The 22,378-nt window shown below is 39.6% G+C and overlaps 1 protein-coding gene across 1 annotated transcript in view; it reads right to left on the bottom strand.

Moving 5' to 3' along the window:
- COL15A1 (collagen type XV alpha 1 chain) overlaps positions 1-21,521 on the bottom strand; it is a 107,257-nt gene extending 85,736 nt beyond the window's left edge. Inside the window, exons 1-2 of the mRNA XM_042868953.1 lie at positions 21,229-21,521; positions 21,008-21,090 (exon numbers count right to left, since the gene is read on the bottom strand). Coding sequence (XP_042724887.1) covers positions 21,008-21,090; positions 21,229-21,239 — 94 coding nt within the window. The 5' untranslated portion in view covers positions 21,240-21,521. The remainder of the gene's footprint in view (positions 1-21,007; positions 21,091-21,228) is intronic.
- Between the last annotated feature and the right edge of the window lie 857 nt (positions 21,522-22,378).

The following is a 22,378-nucleotide window of genomic DNA, read 5'->3' as shown; positions in this document are numbered from 1 at the left end:
GAGGACATGGGAATTATCTATTAAAGAGTTCTGCACACAGGTAAATATATGGCTCACAAGGTGTCATACACAGAGCATGAACGAGGCATGGAGGGTAATAACAAATATAGGAAATGGTCGCAAGAAGAACGAGTACTTTGATTTTCATGTGCAGTAGAGCAAAATACAAAGAGAAATTAATAAAGATCCCCTTTGCAGAAAAAGATTCCGTGCTTACAGGAATATTTCTCCGTTAAGAGACATTCCATAAAACACAATCCACAACCCCTCCCATCTCACCAAATTTTCCCTCTGAACATTGCAAAACATGAATTTAGAAACCTACAGGGACAGCACAGCAGATCACAAGTAGTCTAGCAGACTTCCCAGGTGCATTAACAATAATCTGCTAGTAGATACTACCGAGGATCTGATGAAAGTATGCTAGGCCTCATGCTACAAATAAGGAAGAAATTATGGGGGATGTGAAAGTTGGGGGCAACCTTCCCTGCTCTGATCACAACATGTTCCAGAGGATGAGAAGGTGAAACAAGGAAAATGCAAGTACTGCATCAAGAGATGTGAGTAGATTCAGCTGCTTTGAGCAGGAAGCATTGACTAGAGAGTCTTCAGAGGTTTGTTTCAATCTCTGTGATTATTTATTCTATAATTCTAAGCATATTTGTAATGTCATAGTAGTAATTCCACTGCCTTCTGAAAGAAAAATTTTGAAGCAACCTACATTTTTATCATTTGCATCTGTATTTTCACAACCAGAGCGATAACAGTTCTGCAGCACTGTAACAAGCATTTTGCAGATCTATACCTGGCAGTCACAAACTTTTCTAAAGATGAAGTAGCCTTCTTTCTATGTGCTGGAATTGTTATTGTCATTACCTGCTGCCAAATTTCTGCATGAGGACATAAGTGATTCCTCCACACTTCCTTTCAGTAGTAGAAGTCATGTGACATCTACACTCAGTAAATTCCTCAAGCATATACAATACACCATGCCTAAACTTACTTTCTTTACACTTTTCATTATTGCTTAACACTAAATACGAAGGCTACTCTGAAAGTAATACCTCCTCTCTTATTATGTTGGCCCACGATGTCAGAGACAGATGGTGGTGGTATGGTAGTATTTCATTAAATTTGTTTGTCGTGTGAGGAACGGCAGCAAAGAAGCCTGAAAAAACGGTGGCTGGCATGGAAGTGCATATGAAGCAAAGGTGTATAAATTACTTCCTCCATGTGGAAAAAATTGCACCTACTGGCACTCCTCAACTTTTGCTGAATGTTTATGGAGACTGAACAGTGGATGTTAACACAGTGAGGTGGTGAGTGGTGCATTTTAGCAGTGGACAAATATACAGTCTTGGTGCTGGTTACAGTTCCCCTTTGAACTAACGTTTGTTTGACCAAAAATAGGTATCTTGGGTAGCATAATGGTGTAGTAGAATAAATACTCAGGCTAAATGGTCAACTGTGATGGAATCTGTAACTTGTCAGATGACAGTGATGGAGAATACTGTCATTATTCTACTTTAAATATTAGTAACAGTGAAGATCTAAAAAACAGTCTTTTGGAAATCTGACTGAATTCTTCTAATTTGTACCAACTTCTAGTTTTTGGAAATACTGATTCTTTACCCTTTCTCAATACTCCAGTAAGGTTATCTAGTGAATTGCATCAGGCATCCACAAATATTTCCAGCTTGCTACATTAGAGTTATAATTTTAATTACTTCCTGTATAGCTTTCATCTTCTTAACTGACTTCATGATTTGAGTGGATGGAGTGCATGAACTCTCTGAATCTACTTTTCTATCTGTGTATCCACCAACGAAAAGACTGGAAAAGAAACAAAAGTTCCTTTTCTCTCTTGCCTTTTCGTATTTATATGACATGTGCCTGTGGACAGTTTGCAGCTGTTGCTGCTGTAAACTAAAGCTAGCTTTAATTACTTGCAACATAAGTAATCATATATTAACCACATCAGATAGCAGATGTACCATAAAACTTCTTCCTTCTTGAGAAAGGAAAGCTTGTGATCTCAAGTAAAGAGTTGCTCTGTAGCATCAGGATGTGTTTAGTTATGTGGAGGACTTCTGCTTAGATCAATCTTGCTTTGAATTAGGAGTCATTTTCCTTCTTTGGTATCTGAAGTACCGCTGTGAAGCACAGACTTGTTGACAACCCATATCCTGAAAGACAACTGAGCTTTGTACAGAGATTTAACATCCAGTTATTTATTATCATAGAATCATAGAACGGCTTTAATATTGTCTAGTACCAACCTCCCTGCATGGGCAGAGTTGCCACTCACTATCGGGCTGCCCAGGGCCCCATCCAACCTGCTGTGAATGCCTCCAGGGATGGGGCATCCACAGCTTCTCTAGGCAGCACATTACAGTGCCTCACCAGTGAAAAAAATTCCCCCTAACATCTAATCTAAATCTCTGTTCTTTTAGTTTAATACTGTTCCTACTTGCCCTATCACCGTCAGACAGTAAAACATCAGTCTCCCTTCTAATTATAAGCTCCCTTTAAGTAATGGAAGACCACAGTGAGGTCTCCTCAGAGCTTTCTCTTCTCCAGGCAGAACAAGCCCATACCCTTCAGTCTGTTTGTAGGAGAGATACTCCAGCCCTCTTCTGAGCCTGCTCCAACAGCTCCACATCTTCCTTGTGCTAGGGGCCCCAGGCCTGGCTGCAGTACTTCAGATAGGACTTCACAAGGGCAGAGCAGAGGGGGACAATCACCTGCCTCGCACTCCTGGCCACCCCTCTTTTGAGGCAGTCCTGGGTACTGTTGGCCTTCCGGGCTGCAAGTGCACACTGCTGGCTCATACCAGCTTTCAGTCTACTAGAACTCTGAAGACTTTCCCCACAGGGCTGTTCTTAATGAGTTCTTCCCCCAGTCTGTACTCATGTTTGGGATTGCCATGCCCTAAGTGCAAAATCATGCACTTGACCTTGAAAATTACCTACCATTTTTTCATTCTTATTCACTGTCGAGGGAGATACTATACAGCAAGATCCCCTGGCTCTGCTGTGAATGCACAATTTTGATCTTGGCAAACAGCAGCAAACGACGTATCACCTGCAGTACACAGCAAACTCACATAACCCTGTACAGAACAGAAACCCTGATATGTATTCACTTACGCCATCTACTGAGACATTCACATTCATAAAAGCAGATGTTTTATAAAACATGATAGACACAGAAATATGCACTTCTGCAAGCTCAATTTAATATGGAGTTTAAAATGTTTTCACCCGCTAGTAGGCAATACAGATACATTATCAAGTTATTATTTATATTCATCAAGGGTTTTGTGTATTTTCTTGCAATATTTATTTTTAATATATTTTTTTGCTAATTAATATTTCACATTTAAATAAAAAAGTATTCTGTTCTGCTAGGATATATTGTTTTTCATAGAGATAAATTTTCCCGGTGAAGTTAATTCTGAGAACTTGGGTAGCATTCTAACTCATCCAGCTCACTAAGCGCTATCTCAAATGAGCTCTGGCAGCACAGCAAAACGTTTTGGTGATTTTTTAAGATCAAGGAGAAATCAGAACTGATCAATAAGTTCGTCTGAACTTCAAATTTACAATGCTTTCACTGATCACTGCCCTTTAAAAGAAGTCAGATTTTCCTTAGAGTCCTGTTAACTGATTTTGAGTTCACTAGGAATGTTCTCATAAATTTCAACAAGCGTGACCTTTGATCTTGCAAAGATTTTAGCACTGTTTATACCCTTTGAAAATGCGTTGATCATGAGTAGCAAAATATCGTAGCAGAACCCTACGCTCAGCAAATTTTCATGAAAGTCCTACCCAGCTTTTCTTCTGAAAGTGAGCATACAAGACTGTAGATGTCTAACTCTGGTAATGCAGCTCATGTTTCTTTATGCCTAATGCTCTCACTCAGTAGATCACAATAAGGAGCCTTCTTTGCTGGATTTTAAATCAGATTACTACACCTTACCAGAGAAGGCAGTCTGCAGGTAATTATACCAATTTAGCCATCATCCATGTGATAAATCATTACTGCCTTCCTTGTCTGAAAGACCTGGCTGTGGGAGAAATGGTTGAGTCAAAGAAGGTGAGGGGGATGTTTTCAAAATAAATAAATGCCACGTAATCAAGCTTCACTGAATTAAAGGACATTTTCAAGGCAATGCCTTGAAATCCCTAATCTTGGATATGGAAGAACCTTAGTTTCAGCTGAGATGGAATTATTTTTTTACAGCACCTGGTATGATGCTATTTTTTGTTTTTTTTTGTTTTTTGTTGGAAAAACAATGTTCGTAACACACTGATGTGTATAGCTTCCTGTTAAGCAGCATTGTATAGAGTCATGGACATTCTTAGCAAAAGACTCAAGGAGCTGGGAGGGAACAGAATTAGGATAGCTGACTTAAGCTGGCCAAAGGGCTATTCCATACCATACGACATCAAACAGAAGGAGTTTTGTAGGGAGTGGAAGTGCATCTCCCTCTCTTCTGCCACTCAGGGGGCTTAGCTGGGCATTGGTTTGGGGTCGATTTCTTGTGCACCTTATGATATATACATTTATATATATACATATATTTGTCAAAATTATTATCCTTTTCCTTTTCTCCATCTTAGCATAAAGTTTTCTCTCAATCTACAAGTACTACTCTGTTTTTTTTTTTCAATACTCTTCCCCCATTCCTCTTGAAAGGAAGGGAGTGAGCAAACAACTGTGTGATGCTGAACCACCTGCAAAGTTAAACAAGAAATGGTAGCTTTGCCTTCAGCTAAGTATGACATTGAAGGACAATGCACTTTTAATATTAGGCTTTACTAGAACACACTATCTGTATTTAAAAATAATAATAATGATGACTGCAAAAAAATAATATGAATTTAAAATCTAAAGCTTTTCTCTATCTTTGTGTAGCAATTCTGACCAGGATTCTACTATATATGGAGGAACTGATGATTCATGTGGCAGTTCACCTGCATTGGTGCAGGATTGTGGTGTGTGTCATATCCAGCATAGTCCTCAGGCCATGGTGCACTGCCATGTCCCTCAGCAGCCTTATCTAATAGTGCACAGATCAGGATCTCCAGCGTCTGAAGGGCTTTGAGGTCTAAAATATCCTCTCCTTCTTTACAGTGTTAACTCTAATAAATAAAAAACAAATAAGAATAAATAATAATAAATATCATAGAATCATAGAATCACAGAATCATAAAATCAAGTTGGAAGGACCTTTAAAGGTCATCTCGTGCAACTTCCCCTGCAACTACAGCAAGATCAGGTAACTCAGAGCCTGGTGCACCCTGGTCTCCAGGAGTGGGCAATCATTACATTCTGAGCAGCTTGTTCCATTGTCTCACCACCCGTCATTGTAAAAAACTTCTTCCTTATATCCAATCTAAATCTCCCTCTGGTGTATTTTGAAACCATTTTCCCTTGTCCAGTCACCATAGGCCTTGCTAAAGAGTTTGTCCCCTCCTTTTTTGTATCCCTCCTTTAGGTACTGAAAAGCTGCTATCTGGTCTCCCCAGAGCCTTCTATTCTGCATACTGGACAGTCCCAGGTCTCTCAGCCTGTCCTCATAGCAGAGGTGTTCCATCCCTTGGATCCTTTTCGTGGCTCACCTCTGGATGCACTCCAAGTCTGTGCCTCTCCTGTACTGAGGACTCCACATCTGGACGCAGTACTCCAGGTGAATCCTCACCAGTGCAGAGCAGTAGGGCAGGATCACCTCCCTCAACCTGCTGGACACGCTTCTTTTCATGCAGCCCAGGATACAGTTGGCTCTCTGGGCTGTGAGAGTGCATTGCTGGCTCATGTCCAGCTTGGCATTCACCAATACTCCCAGGTCCTTTTTATTAAGGCTGTGCGCAGTCCTTTTATCCATAAACATTCTGATGACTACAATATGTTTAAAATTCTGCAAAGGACATGAAGAACTCAAACTGAGCTGCAGTTATTTCAGGCTCAAAGCAAAGGCTGATAGTTATTCTAAGAATCTTGTGTTGAAGGCGTAGAGCCTGAGTTGAGCTTTAGTAAAAGCTCAGAAATAGTCACCATGTTGAATGCAAAGGTGGTGCTGGATGCCAACCTAAAAGACTATACAGGGTTAAGTGTAGTTTCAGTGGGAATGCCTGGCAAACCATAACAACAGCAGGAGGAAGTGACAGAAAGAAGATTAGCTGGTAAAGATGTACAAACATGTAGTATGTTATGCCAGTGTCTGTGTCAGGAAGAATACGGCAACTAGCAGGATTAAGGGGACAGAGTTCTGGGGGTACTGGAGACACCAGTGAAGAAGGACTTGAACTGCTAAAGGGTGACAGGGTTCAGAAGGGACTGGGCTTGGGATAAGCAGGTGCAGGGAAGGGTCTGACTCAAAAGGGATTCAGTGCAAGGTGGTAGAAATAAATGACAAAAATATAGATTTGAATAACATTACAATTTCTGTAGAAGAACAGAAGTCTATCCCAACTACTTTCCTGTGATGAAGTCAGCACTGAGACTGGTTTTATTCAGTCTGCACTTAGTATGACATAAAATTGCTACTATATCCAGTCTTGCTCAGGTGTAGGTGGTGTGTGTATGAGAGAGAAGAGCGGGCTACCGGGACATCTGTGCTCCTAAGGATAACTAGGCAAAGACAAACTATGTAAGAATTACAGAATCTGTATTGAATATTACAAGCTTTCCAATAGAATGGATCTGTGGCATGCTTGGTCATGCTTCATGGAATGAAAATTGTGTGTAGTGCAAATATGTAAACTACATAAACTGTGATATGGTTGATATAATTTCCAGCTTGAAGGACAAGGAGTCTTTAATGGTTGCAAAGCAGCAGATGCTTTTACATTTCACCACTAGGCAGCAATACAGCATTTCATAAATCAGATTAGAGTTGGTTTTGGAAGGGAGAAAGTTATTATGAATCATCAGTGCTTATGTCTCCTGTGTCTGCTCTTTCACAACATCTAAACTAATACATGTTTAATTTCCATTATGTTCATAACAAAACAGATGTGAATTATCACCCTGTCCTTTTTGTTTCAAAATAACCTTGGAAATCAGGCAAAATACTATTAACCAAGTCTGTTGTGTATTTCCACGGGGAAAGACTACATTGGTTTTCTCATTTTCTCTTTGCCTATCTCTTTTTGTTTCTTGAATGTTAAAGGCACAAATTCCCACTGGATCATGACTAATGCTCTCATTACCAAAATATGTGTTTTCAAGATTATGAAGACAGTTCTTTTTTAAAGTGCTGGGAGAGGCGTTTGACAGTTTTCCAGATTTAACAGTTAGAGGTGCCAGCAGAGCTGTCTGCCTAAATGGGGAAAAACTTCCATGTGTTTAAAGACACTGAACATGGTCTGGCACACTGACCTGGAGCAAAATTTTCATCTCATATTTGATCTCATCTCGGACTTAAAGGGAAGCTAGGACAGAGAACAGTTACTCAGAAGATCCTACTGTTGCTCATGCTGTCTTTTCTAGCCCCTCACTACAAGTTTCTGTCCTTAGATCAGTGACAAAAGGGGGGTTATATGAGCCAATAGGAATTGTGAATAAGAGTTCATTCTAGGAAATTTACAAAAGTTAGATTCATAGAATGGCTAAAGTTGGAAGGGATCTTAAATATCATTGACTTCCGACCCCCTTGCTGTGCTGTTGGCAGGGTTACCACTTACTACATCACGTTGCCTGGGACCACATCCAACCTGGCCTTGAAAACTTCCAGGGGTGAGGCATCCATTCTTTTCTCTGGGCAACTTGTTTCAATTTCCACCCTTTCAGTAAAGAATTTCTTCCTAACATCTAATCTAAATCTCTGTCCTTTTAGTTTTAATCTGTTTCTACTTGTCCTATCACTATCAGGCAACATAAAAAGCTTGTAAGCTCCCTGCTTGTAAGCTCCCTTCAGCTACTAGAAAGCCATAATGAGGTCTCTAGGGACTTCCCTTCTCCAAACTAAACAAGACCAACTCTCTCAATCTGTCCTCATAGGAGAGATGCTGCTGCCCTTTGATCATCTTCATCCTCCTCTGGACCAGCTCGAACAGCTCTGCATACTTCCTTGGCTGGAGGCCCTAGGCCTGGACCCAAGATACAGTAGGTCCTATAGGCTGCAAGCACGCACTGGTGGACAATATTCAGCTTTTTGTCCATCAGAATCCAAAAATCCTTCTTCACAGAGCTGCTCTCAGTGACATCATACAGTGACAGCAAGCTAATCAGAGAAGACTACTTTACTAAATATGACAGAGGAATGCAAAATAACAAAATATAATTGGAATTAAAGATAATAAATAAAATAAAATGAGAGAGATGGTGTCCAACACCAAAGGCCTTACTCCAAGAAGGCAAGACGGCTAGGGAGACACACCACAGCCATGAGCAGGAGTAAAAAGAAGGGCAGCACTGTGACTCCCGTGCAGTTTGATCTTTCCCTCTGAATGCAAAACAGAAATGGAACAGTGAAGTCTTTTGGGATATGTAGTTCTTTTTCTCTTCTGAGAAAGACGCCCAAAAACTATCAACAATCCACAGAACTGGACCATTACCTCCTTAACTCCCAGTGCACTATGGGATGTTATGATATGGAATACATGCAACAAAAATAATAAAATCATGACAGCATACACATATAAATCAAATACCCACTTTGATAATAGTGTCACCAATTGATGCAATGTCACTCTCCTCAAACCGAACTATCCAGTAAGAGGAACAAAAAATGGAAAGAATGGAAAAAGAAAAACAAAGACATAAGGTCACTTGCTAAGGAAGCATAAAAGGAAATGAGAAATTTTAAAAATGCAATTTTATAATTAATTATTCTTTTCATCAGCAAAGTGACCAATGAAGGCAGAATTCCAACATACAGTATTTCACATATGAATCTTAGAATGTCAGTAGAATTAAGCAGCACTGAACAAATACCATTCATCAAATAAGAAAGAGGGAAATGTATCCTGGACCACACTTTCAAACTCCTCCTTACTTTGATGAATTGGAATGAAAAAGTGTATTAATTGGCACAAGTTCAATGACAAGTAAATTGTTTTCTCAGTTTAAATTCCTGATCAGCAGGACTGATCATAGTTCTAGGACATCAGGTTTGCAGACGTACATTTTGGAAGGCAGCATAAAAAGATGAAACAGAGAAAGATGAGTTAATTTTGCCAGAATTTCTTCCCAAAAACGAAAGGCAACTCGGGAGGAAGCAAGTACGTATGAGGAGTGGCTGAAATCCCTAGTTCAGCCTAAGGAAGAGACTGAGGGAAGATAACATGGTGGCCTACAGCTTCCTCAGGAGGGGAGTGGAAGGACGGATGCTGATCTACTCTCTCTGGTGACAGCAACAGAACCCAACAAAATGGCATGGAGCTGTGACAAGGGAGGATCAAGTTAGATATCAGGGAAAGGTTCTTCACTGAAGAAGTGGTCAGGCACTGGAACATGCCTCTCAGGCAAAGGTAATGACCTGAAGCTACTGGAGTTCAAGAAACATCTGGAGCCTATGTGGAGCCAGGAGTTGCACTTGATGGTCCTTATGGGTCTCTTCTAACTTGGGATATTCTATAATTCTTTCATGTATTTCTCTCCCCTGTTGATACAGCAATAGAGTTTGAACCTTCCCACCAATATTCCATTAAATTCCATCAATCAAAGGTCCACCAGGGGATCAGGCCCAGTCAGCATGGGTTCATGAATGGTAGATCCTGTTTGACAAACCTGATTTCATTCTATGACAAGGTGACCATCTTATTGGATGAAGGTAAGGCGTTGATGTGGTTTGTCTATCTGGACTTCGGTAAAGCCTTTGACACTGTCCCCCACAGCATCCTCATGGAGAAGCTGGCTGCTCATGGTTTGGGTGGCCACGTGCTCTGCTGGGTGAAACACTGGCTGGATGGCTGAGTCCAAAGAGTTGTGGTCAATGGATTTAAATCCAGTTGGGGGCTGATCATGAGTGGTGTCCCCCAGAGCTCAGTATTGGGGCTGCTTCTATTTAACATCTTTATTAATGATCTTGATGAGGGGATTGAGTGCACCCTCAGTAAGTTTGCAGATGACACCAATTTGGGAGGGAGTGTTGATCTGCCAGAGGGGAAAAAGGCACTACAGAGGGACCTGGATAGACTGGATTGATGGACCAAGGTAAACTGTATGAGTGTCAATAGGGCCGAGTGTCAGGTCCTGCATTTTGGTCACAACAACCCCAGGCAACCCTACAGGCCTGGGGAGGAGTGGCTGGAAAGCTGCCTGATGGAAAGGGACCTTGGTGTACTGATGGACAGTGGGCTGAACATGAGCCAGCAGTGTGCCCAGGTGGCCAAGAAGGCCAATGGCATCCTGGCTTGGATCAGGAATGGTGTGGTGAGCAGCACCAGGGAAGTCATCCTGCCCCTAGACTCAGCATTGGTGAGGCCTCAACTCAAGTATTATGTTCAGTGTGGGGCATCTCACTTCAGAAAGGACACTGAGGTGCTGGAGCAGGTCCAAAGGAGGGCATGTTGAATTACTGAAACAATTATTTTTTCTCTGCAACACACTGCCAGCAGTTCTCCATGGCTTGTCCACCAAACATGGAATAACCAGTAGATGTTGTCTTGAAAAACTGAATTGTCTGTTAAATTTGAAGTTGTATGACTAGAAGTTTTATACATATATATATAATTGTATATATATATATAGTATAATTATATATATATATAATTAGAGAAAGAATATGTAATGTTTTGCACATGTATAGCCAAAAATGACAATATCCTCTAGAATGTTGAATAGCAGAAGTCTTAACAATTTTACTGGTGATAAGCACAGATGTGTGTCATGAAGTAGTAGCATAACTATGATGCATAAAATTTTAATCATATCTGAATTAAAGCATGTACTTCGATGTGTCAGAATTTCTACAGAAATCTTAACGTAGTTGCATTTATAGCATTATGCAAGCTAGGTTCTATGCTCTCCAAGTTCTGAGCAGTGAGTTCTCCAGATCCTGCTAGCTCCTTTTTCTTCCACCATCAACTGGAATCATTGTCTTTCTCCATCTTCTCCTGTTTCCTACTCGTATTTACACAACTGTCAAGAAAATCTAAAAGAGAACAGGATCTAGATGTTTCCTCTCTCTTTTTAGTCTGTCAACAAGCTATAGAAGTACTGCAAATGTATCATCCTGCAAATAACCAATTAAACACCCACACTTGAGTTCATCCCCTGAAATCCAGGCATCAGGATTTCTAGTGGCACTGTGTGATCTGCTAGATATCCAAAATCTACCAGTAATAATTCAGTTATTGGCAGAATACCACAGCAGATTAAAGCTGAAACAATTTTGAAAAATAGGAGGAAGGACTGACTTTAAACTGCTCTCTTGATTATCAAAATCTGAGCTGTTTTGGGAAAAACAGATTAAGGAAACTAATAATCAGATGTGGTGAATTATGATAGTTCTGCTGGTTTCTCTACAGTTGTGGTAATTTTATACAATTTAGGATCTACACCCAATACACAAACTGAGACTCTGTAAAAGTAAAAACATGACTGCTGGTAAAACTAAACTTGTATTCAACAGCTATTTTCATTTAAGTGCTAGGTATGTTTCATAGAAACATTAATTTTACATGATAATTGTCGCTAAAAGTGGAAAGTAAAACCAAAATATTGAAATATACAGCACTGAAATGAAAAGTATCAATTCCCTTACACCCTCTCCAGGAAAGTCACCTGCCCACAAAAATTAACTTCTCTGTAAGCCTGGTCAGCTCCCCAGCGGTCTGTTTGGCAGCTGTATTGCTTGATCAGGAAAGACCAACAGACTAGTTGATACAGCCTTTGGAGGGTTTTTAATGTTATTTTAAAGAAAGGAAAACAAACACAAAGTAATTTTGGCTAACAGAATGCAGCTACACAACATTGGACTCAGCGGGACAAGACATTTATCTCGGGTGTGCCTGGATGTCCCTAAAATTGAAATGCTGTGATTCTATTGCATGACCACAGAACCTAAGCTACACAGATGTGAATGTATCTGGTATGTGAACATCTACGGTGACCTGAAGTGAACTAGGGCATTCTGATAAGTAAGAAACAGACAGGTTTTTAAAATAGAGGGTGTAGATATCTAGAGTTGTGTCCTGGTGAAGAGGTCTATGCCTATCACATAGAATCATAGAAATTATTCTACTTGACTGACAGGCGTTCAGTTTTTGCTTTCTATTTATTTTCTGTAGAAAACAGTGATATTTAATCAAGTCTGTGGAAGATTTACAACTAATACATACTACCCCATCACATATATATTCATGTAGTAAGAATATTTCCAGAGTTCAACTTCTCTAATGAAATAAACATCCTCTACTACAGAGAAGAAATAGAATGCATCATTTTAGCTTTTGGGAATCTAAAGCAATGGAAGGGTAAATTCAAACTGCATTTGAATACTTGTCAGATCTTTCCTCTTAATTTCCAAGTGCATTCCAAGCTGAGAGAGGAAGCAGGGTAGGAATGCCTGAACATGATTCTCCTCCACTTTTGATTTCATCTCTTTATCCTTTCATCATACATATTTATGACAGTTGTGTTCTTGGCAAGTAGATTTAAAATTCCCTTACAAATCTTCATTTTAAAGTGAAAATAAATAGTAATTTATTGCTTAGTTTTGTAATCAAATTCACTTCTGACAAAAGATGTTACAATTCTTAAAACAAAGTTTAACATAATATCATCCATTAAATATATTATCTAAATGCTAAATGCTTCAGTCTGCATTATTTCTAAAACATATCTATAAAGTGAAAGGATTTTTTCTAAGCACACAACAGTAGACTCTTTGCTTTATATACACTGCTCCAGTGGCTACCTTTCTTTTCCTATATTCCATAGGAATCTCTTTCATTCCACAGGCTGATCAATGGAGTTACTGTTTGAATTACAGTGGTGTGGATTCACAGTTTTCAAAAGATGTTTTTCTAGGTGCAGACCTATTAAAAAAAATCTTCCACAACGTTAACTTTTTTTTTTTTGTGCAGCTACACTTCATTTATCTCCAGCATGCTAAGGGTTATGAGAGGCCAGAAGGAGTGAAACTATTTCTTTTAGATTCACATTTTAATAATTCTCACAATTTTAAGCACAGATTTTGCAAACAATGTTTATAATCCCAAGGCAGTCCCAATTCTGTGCTCATTCAATATATACTTTAGATATGCACTGCAAAATAAATACACAACAAAGGAAAATCTGACTGAAATACAGTATTATTTAAAAAGCTGTCCCTTATATCAGTTACATTGCTTATGTACCTAAAACGTGAGCAAGTTTAATTTTAATTGCTTTCTCTTCATTTCTCACACAAGAACTACTAAGGAAAAGTAAAACCACATGCAACTCTTGCTAATTCCTTTCCAGTCACTGGAAAGCCTTTCATAACTTCTGTGGGTGTTGAAGCATACGTAAATGCTTATGGGATATACCGTAGTCCTTCAAGGCCCCATGATCCCTATGCTGGATTTCACTTTCAAAATAAATTGCAATTCAAGGCTCACTCTTATGAAAGGAGACTATTTCATTCACTAGTTCTCAGGGTTCCGGCCTCACTGCAGTTCTTCACCTGAGGAGGAACAATCTCATGGATGAATATACACTGCAGATCAGTGAGCAGGAAAGCAGCTTAGCAGAAAAGGACCTGAAAGACACCAAGTGGAACACGAGCCAGTAGTGTGCCCTTGCGTTAGCAGAGAAGGCTAAGGATGTCCTGGGCTGCACTGGGAGAAGTGATGTCAGCAGGTTGAGGGAGGTGATCCTTCCCCACTACTCAGCACTGGTGAGGTTGCATCTGCAGTGCTATGGGTTTCCCTGTACAGAGAGCTACTGGACAGAGTGCAACAAAGTGCCAAGATGTTTAAAGTACTGAAGCACCTCTTCTATGAGAATGGGTTTAGAGAGCTGGGACTATTTAATCTAGAGAAGAGCAGATAAAGGGGGAATCTCTTAAGTGAATAAAATATCTGAAGTAAGGGCAGAAAAAAAGATGGAGTCAGACTCTTTTCAGAGTCCTCTCTCCATGCACAGCACTCTAATCAGATCTTATGGTGTAAACCCAATGCACCATCAGGGCATAGAGATCTCACATGAACATGTATGCCCTGTAATACTGCAGCATTCTTCAAGTGCTTCCAGATCAGACGGGGAAAAAAAAAAAAGGTGTAGCAAAAATACTGCAGGATGGAAAATACTACTTCTTTCACCTACCCAAACATAAAGTGCTGCTGACTGGTGAAGCCTCACCTGGAGTACTGTGTCCTGATGTGGGGTCCTCACTACAGGAGAGACACAGACTTGGAGTGCATCCAGAGGTGAGGCACAAAAAGGATCCAAGGGATGGAACACCTGGGCTATGAGGACAGGCTGAGAGAGCTGAGACTGTTCAGCCTGGAGAAAAGAAGGCTCTGGGGAGATCTGATAGCAGCCTTTCAGTATCTGAATAAGAGCTACAAGAAACAAGGGGACAGACTCTTTAGCAGGGTCTATGGTGTTAGGAGAAGGGGAACTCCTTAAAAGGAGGATAGGTTAAAAAACTTAAAGAGGATAGGTTTAGGTTGATATAAGGAAAAGATCTTTTACAGTGAAAGTGGTGAGGCACTGGAACAGGCTGCCCAGAGAGGTACTGGATTGCTGGAGTCTTCAAGGCCAGGCTGGACCAAGATCTGAGCAACATGATCTAGCAGTAGATGTCCCTGTTCATTGCAGGGGAGTTGGACTATATGACCTTTAAGGTCTGTTCCAACTGTAAGGATACTATGATTCTATTATTCTGTGCTGTTTCTCAGCAGCACATATGGAACAGCTCACATGCATTACTTTTCTCAACATTTTCCTATATTAAAATCTAAATTCAGACTTATGTAAGTTTAAGGTAAAACATTTGTCTCAAGAACTAAAGTCTACCTAAATCTCCACAGATAAGATCTTATTTCTCTAAACTTTCATTGTGTGGATGTTTTTAGTAAGCATTCAGACTGTTTTGAACAGAAATGCACATGTATTGTATCAGTACAATTAACTTACTTTTTTGTGTCAAGATTGTCATTCACTGTTAACCAAGGACATGACTGACAGCACTAGACCTAGTAAGCAATGGAGAATGCATTGCTTTCTCCAGGAACAAGTCTTCACTTTTAGTAAGGCTGCGGCACCAACGAATCATTAACAAAACAACTGTGCTCCAAAACCAGGAAAATTTCAGTGAAAACACAACACATTGCATTTGCCGTTTCCATCCCTGTTATTTCAAGATGAAGACAAAGCTGCCGTAAAGATACCTCAAGCAAGAAATAAAGTGTGTTTAGAACTTGCATCTGACTTATAAAGTTAAAAGCAAAGCAGGCTGCATGTAAGAATATCATGCCACAATAAATGGTTGATTCCTAAATGGAATAGAAGACACCTAAAACCTGTTCATTGATAACCACGGGGTGAAGACCTGATAGCCAGTGGAGCCTCTTTTCTGTGTCTCAATCGAATGATCCTAGTCGAACTATTTGGATGCATACCCTAGTGCTGGTAGATTGTTCTTTGAGGGTATCAAAAAAAAAATTATTTAAAAAAAAAAGCACTTCCAAAAGTCCATCCAAAAATCTACTTAGAACAAGCTTGAATAAAAATAAAAAGAGGAAATATTTTAAAAGTAGCGTTTCCCTTGACTGAGAAGATGTGCAGGAGTAAAGGGGTATGATATGGTATCTCCCTCTATAATGGAGAAATTATGTATAATCACAGAGTCTTCTTACACAGGAAAGCCCTTGCAGATTCCCTTTCCTGGGGTGCAATATAAAATTCTTGGTGTGCTGAGGTAAGCATCTCTCTCACCTACTCACAGTGCACACTTGGTCCATAGTAGCACAGAACAAGCTGACATAAGCAGACCAAAACAGATTCTATACTTTGCATAAATCCACTTCACATAAGGTGGAACATGCTCTGTATGGATGTAGCACAAACATGGGATGGCACAATGTGTTCACTAGTAGCCATGTCTGCTGCATAATGGCATATATCTAATCTCACCAAGGAGAAATACAAAGCCAGAAAAAGAATTAATTCATTTGGGTAGACAGAATGCACCACAGACCAAATTGCTAACTTCTGTTTGTTTTTAAACCAGAGGCAATTCTGTGTGTTGGTCAAATGAGACAAAATCATTGAAATAGCTGTGATAATTAGGCAATTTCTCTTAAATAGATAATATTAATGAAATTTAAAAACAAAGCAGTCAGATTTCACTAAACAGTACAGTATCTTTCTAGTCAAGGCATATTGCATAAATTGGCAAAGCACTGCATGAATTTGGGCAACGGTGAGTTGCCATTTGGAAAGAATCAATCCACATTTCACACACACAACAAAGCAGGAAAGGGGAAGAAATCATAGCCAGAAGAACAGCAAAGTTCAAAGGAAGTACTTAATTTGGAAAACATGTCACAATAAGAAATAAGTTCTTTGAAGCTCTTTGAACATTTCAGACATGAAACTTTTTTTGTTGTTCTTCTCTTAAAAGATTCACCTAATGGAGAGAGGAGCAGCATTAGGAAGATATGACCTGTTTTCTGCACACTTAAGCTTGCATTTGATGCAATAACAACCTCAGATTTTTCTGGTAGAAATTGCATCTATTATGCTGAAGGGTTTCTCCCACCTACCTCAGAAACACTAAGCAGGGCCAAGGATTCAAAGCAGCTGTGTCTTAGGGATACACTGAAGCAACTTTTAGCCTAGATTAACAGTTGTGCAGTAGGAGTCCAGTAGTTCGCATCCAAAAAAAATTTGGACTATGAGAGACAACAAAAAGGGGCTAAAATCTTTCCTTTCCCCGTTCATTGATTGAAATGGCAGTTGAAATATGCATTTGTGCCTGCATTCAACTGCATAAACCAAGGCTGTTCTTAAGCCAGCACACAAAGTAAACCACTGTTTTCTGCTATCCCCAGTCACCTGAAACAGTACTTCATTCTCTCCAGTCATGCATCCATTTCAGCAATGAGGAGCTGTAGTTCAATATATAACACAAGATCACCAAGATCAGACACTGTGCTTAGTGTATAAAAAGTAAATCAGATTTAAAGTATTTTAGTTCAATTGATACTTCTTAGAAAGTACTACAAAAAGTATCAGGAGCTAGCACTTTGTACACAGCAACTGCTCCATAGGACACAGACTGAGTAACAGAGCTACAGAATAAAGCTATGAGAAATCTATGAATGGGCATGATGGTGAATAAACAGATGTATATGCATTCATGCATTTGGGTGGCCAATAGGACTTCAAGAAACTGTGGTGCACCATCTACAGCTGAGTCAGAGCAATACAGAAAGAAACTACTTCATGATGGACTTTTCAGCAGAATACATCCTTCAAACACCCATGAACATAGAATTGAAATTTTAATTTCTGTTTAGATCATGGAAACAGCTGCTTGCTGCAGGCTTCCTGTGTTCCTCTGTTCCTTCAGAGAGGAAATGAAGACAGCTATTACAACACTATATCCACACCAGGTGGTTTTCTATTAAGAGGCTTCAAGAAAGAACATCTGCTAAGTGGTAGAAGCGCTTAGCAAACAAGAAGTTTATTGTCCTAGAGAATTATCATGTAGAAAGTATTGCACAGAGGACTAATCCATTTAGAAAAGTGAGAAAATGGAACAAATTTATTAAATCATGTTTGTTCTGCTGCTCATACAGATGATGCCAACTTAACCAAATGATTTTCTATAGTAAATTACCTATGTTCTGCATGGAAAGATATTTTTAATGGCTAGGAAATCAGGTTCAATTCTGTGTTAACTACATGCAGAACAGCCAGTAGCAGGCTGAAGATGTGTCTGAAAAATATATGGTGCCTTGTTCAGTTTAAATTCAAGTGCAGCTTGATGTTGCTCAAATGCTCAAAGTGAAACAAGAATATACAGTGGCGTCTAAACTACTTTAACAAAACACTGTGCTCCATACAGAACAGAATTACAGTAATTTTCCCATCTTAGAAAGGAATACACTAGGCCATCCTTATCAATGCATATGTCAGTGTGATTTTACACGTGTAAATGCAATGCAAAGCACATACAATAATTACTTGAGAGAAATGAACCTTTATATCATAGAATGGCCTGGGTTGAAAGGGACCACAATGATCATCTAGTTTCAACCCCCCTGCTACGTGCAGGGTCGCCAACCAGCAGCCCAGGCTGCCCAGAGCCACATCCAGCCTGGCCTTGAATGCCTGCAGGGATGGGGCATCCACAGCCTCCTTGGGCAACCTGTGTCAGTTCATCCTGGATTAAAAATGCAAGCTAACCACTTGTATGCATTACACTACTTGATCAACAGCCAAAGGACATCAATAATTCAGCATTTCTCCATTCAGCTCATCAAGTCAGCCACCTAATGACAGCCAAGCTATTGCTGAGCATATTTTTTAGGGCAAGAAAATAGTGTTTAGCTGGCTAATAATAATAAAATGCAGATGTTAGTGAGAAATTTGTGAAGCTTCTTTTAAAGAACAGAGGCATGACAAAACTGTAGTATCACGTGCACTTGAACAATTTGACTTATTTATTTGAAAAAAGGCTCATGCTAACTTGAATGACAGGAACTGAATAGCATTGGTAACTGCATAGATCTCCTGGAGGAATTAAATATGGCTTCTGCAAGAGGCTAGAGCAAATCAGAGGGAAGATCCTCTTATTCAGCAGTGTTAGGATTCAGATTTTATATATTTAATACTGTTCATAATCTGGAATGTTTGGGACTGCCTTCCAAGAATCTTCTATTCGCTAAATTAATTTGTGGCTGAAAATTCAAAGCAATGCACAGAAAGCAGCCATAGATAACCAAGGTAAAGCAAGTCACATGATAAGATGTGCAATTAAAGGTGAAGAACTTGCACCATGAAGTGAGACCAGATAAAGCCAGACTTTTTTTTATTTTATGTACAGGTGCTATACTGTCATTTGAAGAAAGGAGAAATGATGAGGTAATTCAGTAAGACCCCAACATGTCTTCAAACTTCACACACAAACCCAAGCAGAACGGAGTATTGCATCTGCACAGATTTCATGAACGCAGGAGGAAAAACTGCTGCAATCTGTGGGGTTCGAACGGCACTATTCTTGGGTGAAAAGGAAGGACTGGGGGGAAGTGTGCATGTATGCATATATTTGTACTGGTGCAACGCTAGCTGCAGTAAAACAGACTATAACCTTCCAACAAAATCAGGATGTTAACTCATAGAAACTGATAAGATTCCATAACTTGTATTTATTTTCACTCTGAAGCAAAATCCAAGCATTTTTTAGAAGTTTTCATAAAACAATGACCAAATAGCATACATTTGCAGAAGATACAACAGAATTTTAATATTATGAATATTTTATTTTTTACATTTTTACATCCTGGCACAACACATAGCATGATCTTAGCATTACATAACAGATACCTAACTTCCTTAAAAAATGCTAAACATATCCATTCAGCCATAGACGCATTATGAGGACAGGGAGGAGAGGTCAGCCAACAGAAAGATAGCACAATATTCAGCGGGCTGGAGAATCCTGGAAAGCAGTAATACTAAAGGAGACAGTCACAAAAAAAAGGATATTGTGTAAGTCCAGCAACAGAAACAACAGGTTTAATGGCAGGTCAATTGATCTCTTTTGACTATTCAGCAATGACAGGGAGAACCTATAGCATTCATACATTTGCAGCATCACAGATCAAGGAAGATCTTATTCCTGTTACCAGCACTCAGTGCCTAATTTTAGCAGAAGAAAACATTCAAACCAAGCACCAGGAAAAATATATAATCAACAGCTCTCTCCAGTTCAGATCCCATTCACCACACTGCCATTCATCAGCTCAAGAAAAACTTACTATGTAAGAGATGGAGGTATCTTAGAGATACACATGTATATCCATACATTGTATCTACAGATACAATTTTTTTCTCTAATAGCTGAATATAGCTTGTCCTCTTAATTAATGATCTGCAATACAGCAGAATGTGCTCCTCAATTGCACTTACAGTATTTATTTACCGAGACAGCTACTTACATCTTTGATTCTTGGGTGCACTGTCTGATAACAGGCAAACAACCTGTTCTGAGTAATACTGAGTTCTTTATCACAGTACCTGTTTCCCCTAGATTATTTCCAATTCTCTTATCAGATAGTTGCTTAGCAGTCATATACTTAACAAATTCACAGCCTGTTTAAGTCTGAATCAAGAAAAAAAAGAGCATATTTGATACAAGAATAATTGTCCATACTGCAAAAGTAATATACAAAGTTTTTTCATCTTTTTCAAAACTGTATATAGACTTTAAAACAGTGCTCTCTTTATTGAACTGACATATGAGGCTCTGTCTTCCAGAGAAGTGATTTGGCTCAGTTATGGGAATATGTGATCCACAATTATAGAAAGACTTTTCATTAAAAGGCTGGTAAAAATAAATATATAACTCAAGAGATTAGAAAATCACAATTTGCTCAGACAGTTAGTGAGAGAAATCTCAGTACAACTTGGAAAGTATCAATCACATCAGTGCTTGCACTGTGCCTGGCATGTTTCTTACATAGCCAGAGAGACACACATCTTCACACAAGTTGCTTTCTGCTACCTTTTCCCAATTTGACACATGCAAAAATATCCAGTATTCTCTACTTCTTTCAAGTGCTTTCCGTTGGCTATTACACTCTGAAGCAATCTTGAGAGAGCAGCCATAATAGGCTATCATACACATGGGGACCAATGCATCTATTTTCCTTTTTCCAGAAAGAACAGCAATTTAAGCTCTTAACTTGCAACAACTTCCCTGTATGAAATCAAGAACCATAAGCAGCAGAGAAAATGAAGAACTTCAGTTTAGAGTCTCTTCCTATACTGAGAAAGCTTATCTTAAAATTAACTCTTACTCTCAATTTATACAAGTGATTTGGAGAAGTCTTACCTTCTATGACCTGAGCTGCTGAACAAGCATGGATCGACAAGCCTAAGAACAGTAGCAGCACATTCCAGCTCCACCAGGCACAACTGAAGCAGGTGTGCAGGAAAAAAAGGGAAAAAAAAAAGGAAAAAAAAAAAAGGAGGAGGATAGGAAAAGAATGAGACAAAAAATGTAATACAGAAACATGAGGGTTAAAAAAATAACGTAGAAGTGAGAATTCTTACCATGACAGCATTTTTTGAAAGTCAGTTGAAAGACCTCAAGGGCGGAAAATGTTCAGTGAACATGAATTTTATACTTCTGAAAACAAGTTACAGAAAACTGGAGCCTGCTGTTTCTCCTCCAACGTTCAGACACAAGTGGAACAAAGGCAGCTCTCAGGCTCTCTGTGTGACTCACTGCAGTTCAGGGCTCCAGCTCTGAAATTTGACTCCACGTAGACTTTCCGTCAGACCACAGCCTAAAACTTCCCACCTCTGCACTGGAAGGATGGATGGACTCCCCTCTCTGCCGTTCACCACCCCAGGGCTGTCGCTCTGTGGCACTGCCTGAAGTTACTGCGTTCCCTGAGAAACAGCAGCACAGCATTTCTCTGATTTCAGAAAACTCGTTGACAAAGGAAGCGACATCTCTGCTGCTCCCACAGATGTGACGCTGTTCCTGCAGATGATCCTCACAAAGTGCTGCTGAAAGAGCCATCAATGTGGTGTGGGCACATTTGTGGGGATTTCTGACCAGTGCTGCATATTTTTAACACCGCTGGATAAAAGAAGGCAAAGCAAAGCATTTCCCCTGCATTCCATTAGTTTTAAATCCCTAAATCTAAATAGACCCTAAAGCAGTCTATTAATTCACTCTTGCTGGATCTTGAGATTCTGTGAGTTTCTGATGGTCATTTGTAGCCTTAAGAGCCAGGCAGTACTAACAGGTCCCTGATGTCAGCTAGTTATACCCTGCTCTCAACGTGGGCAGTAAGACTGGTACATATCCATTCTGATTTAACTTAGCTGCTTGTCTCTTTTTTTAGATCCAGCAAGTCTCATTTCAATGAGGACATGAGTGTGTAACTTGTCTACTGTTTCCAGCTGTCTTCATCTATGCTGGAGTTTTCCTGCTGGTTAAAAACCTCTGTCTTCCAGGCAGAAGTTCTGTTTACTTTTCTCAGCTCTGCCAACTGTTTGCATTCCTTAACATTTGAAATGGAAGACTACAATTCTGCTCTTGCAGTTCTCACTTGTTCACTGAGTTTGCCGGGCTGGGTGTTCTTACACTTCTGGTCATCTCTCTGTTCAGCAGTTCAGCTTTTCCTCCTCACTCTGCAACACAAACTTTTTAGCTGCACACTTTCAGCCTCTATATTCATAAGACTGTAAA

The sequence above is a fragment of the Lagopus leucura genome, unplaced genomic scaffold, assembly GCF_019238085.1.
Source record: "Lagopus leucura isolate 7727_CA_CO unplaced genomic scaffold, USGS_WTPT01 Super-Scaffold_100002, whole genome shotgun sequence".
Taxonomy (NCBI): Eukaryota; Metazoa; Chordata; class Aves; order Galliformes; family Phasianidae; genus Lagopus; species Lagopus leucura.
The sequence above is the reverse complement of the archived record's forward strand: the minus strand, read 5'-3'. Positions and strand labels throughout refer to the sequence as shown.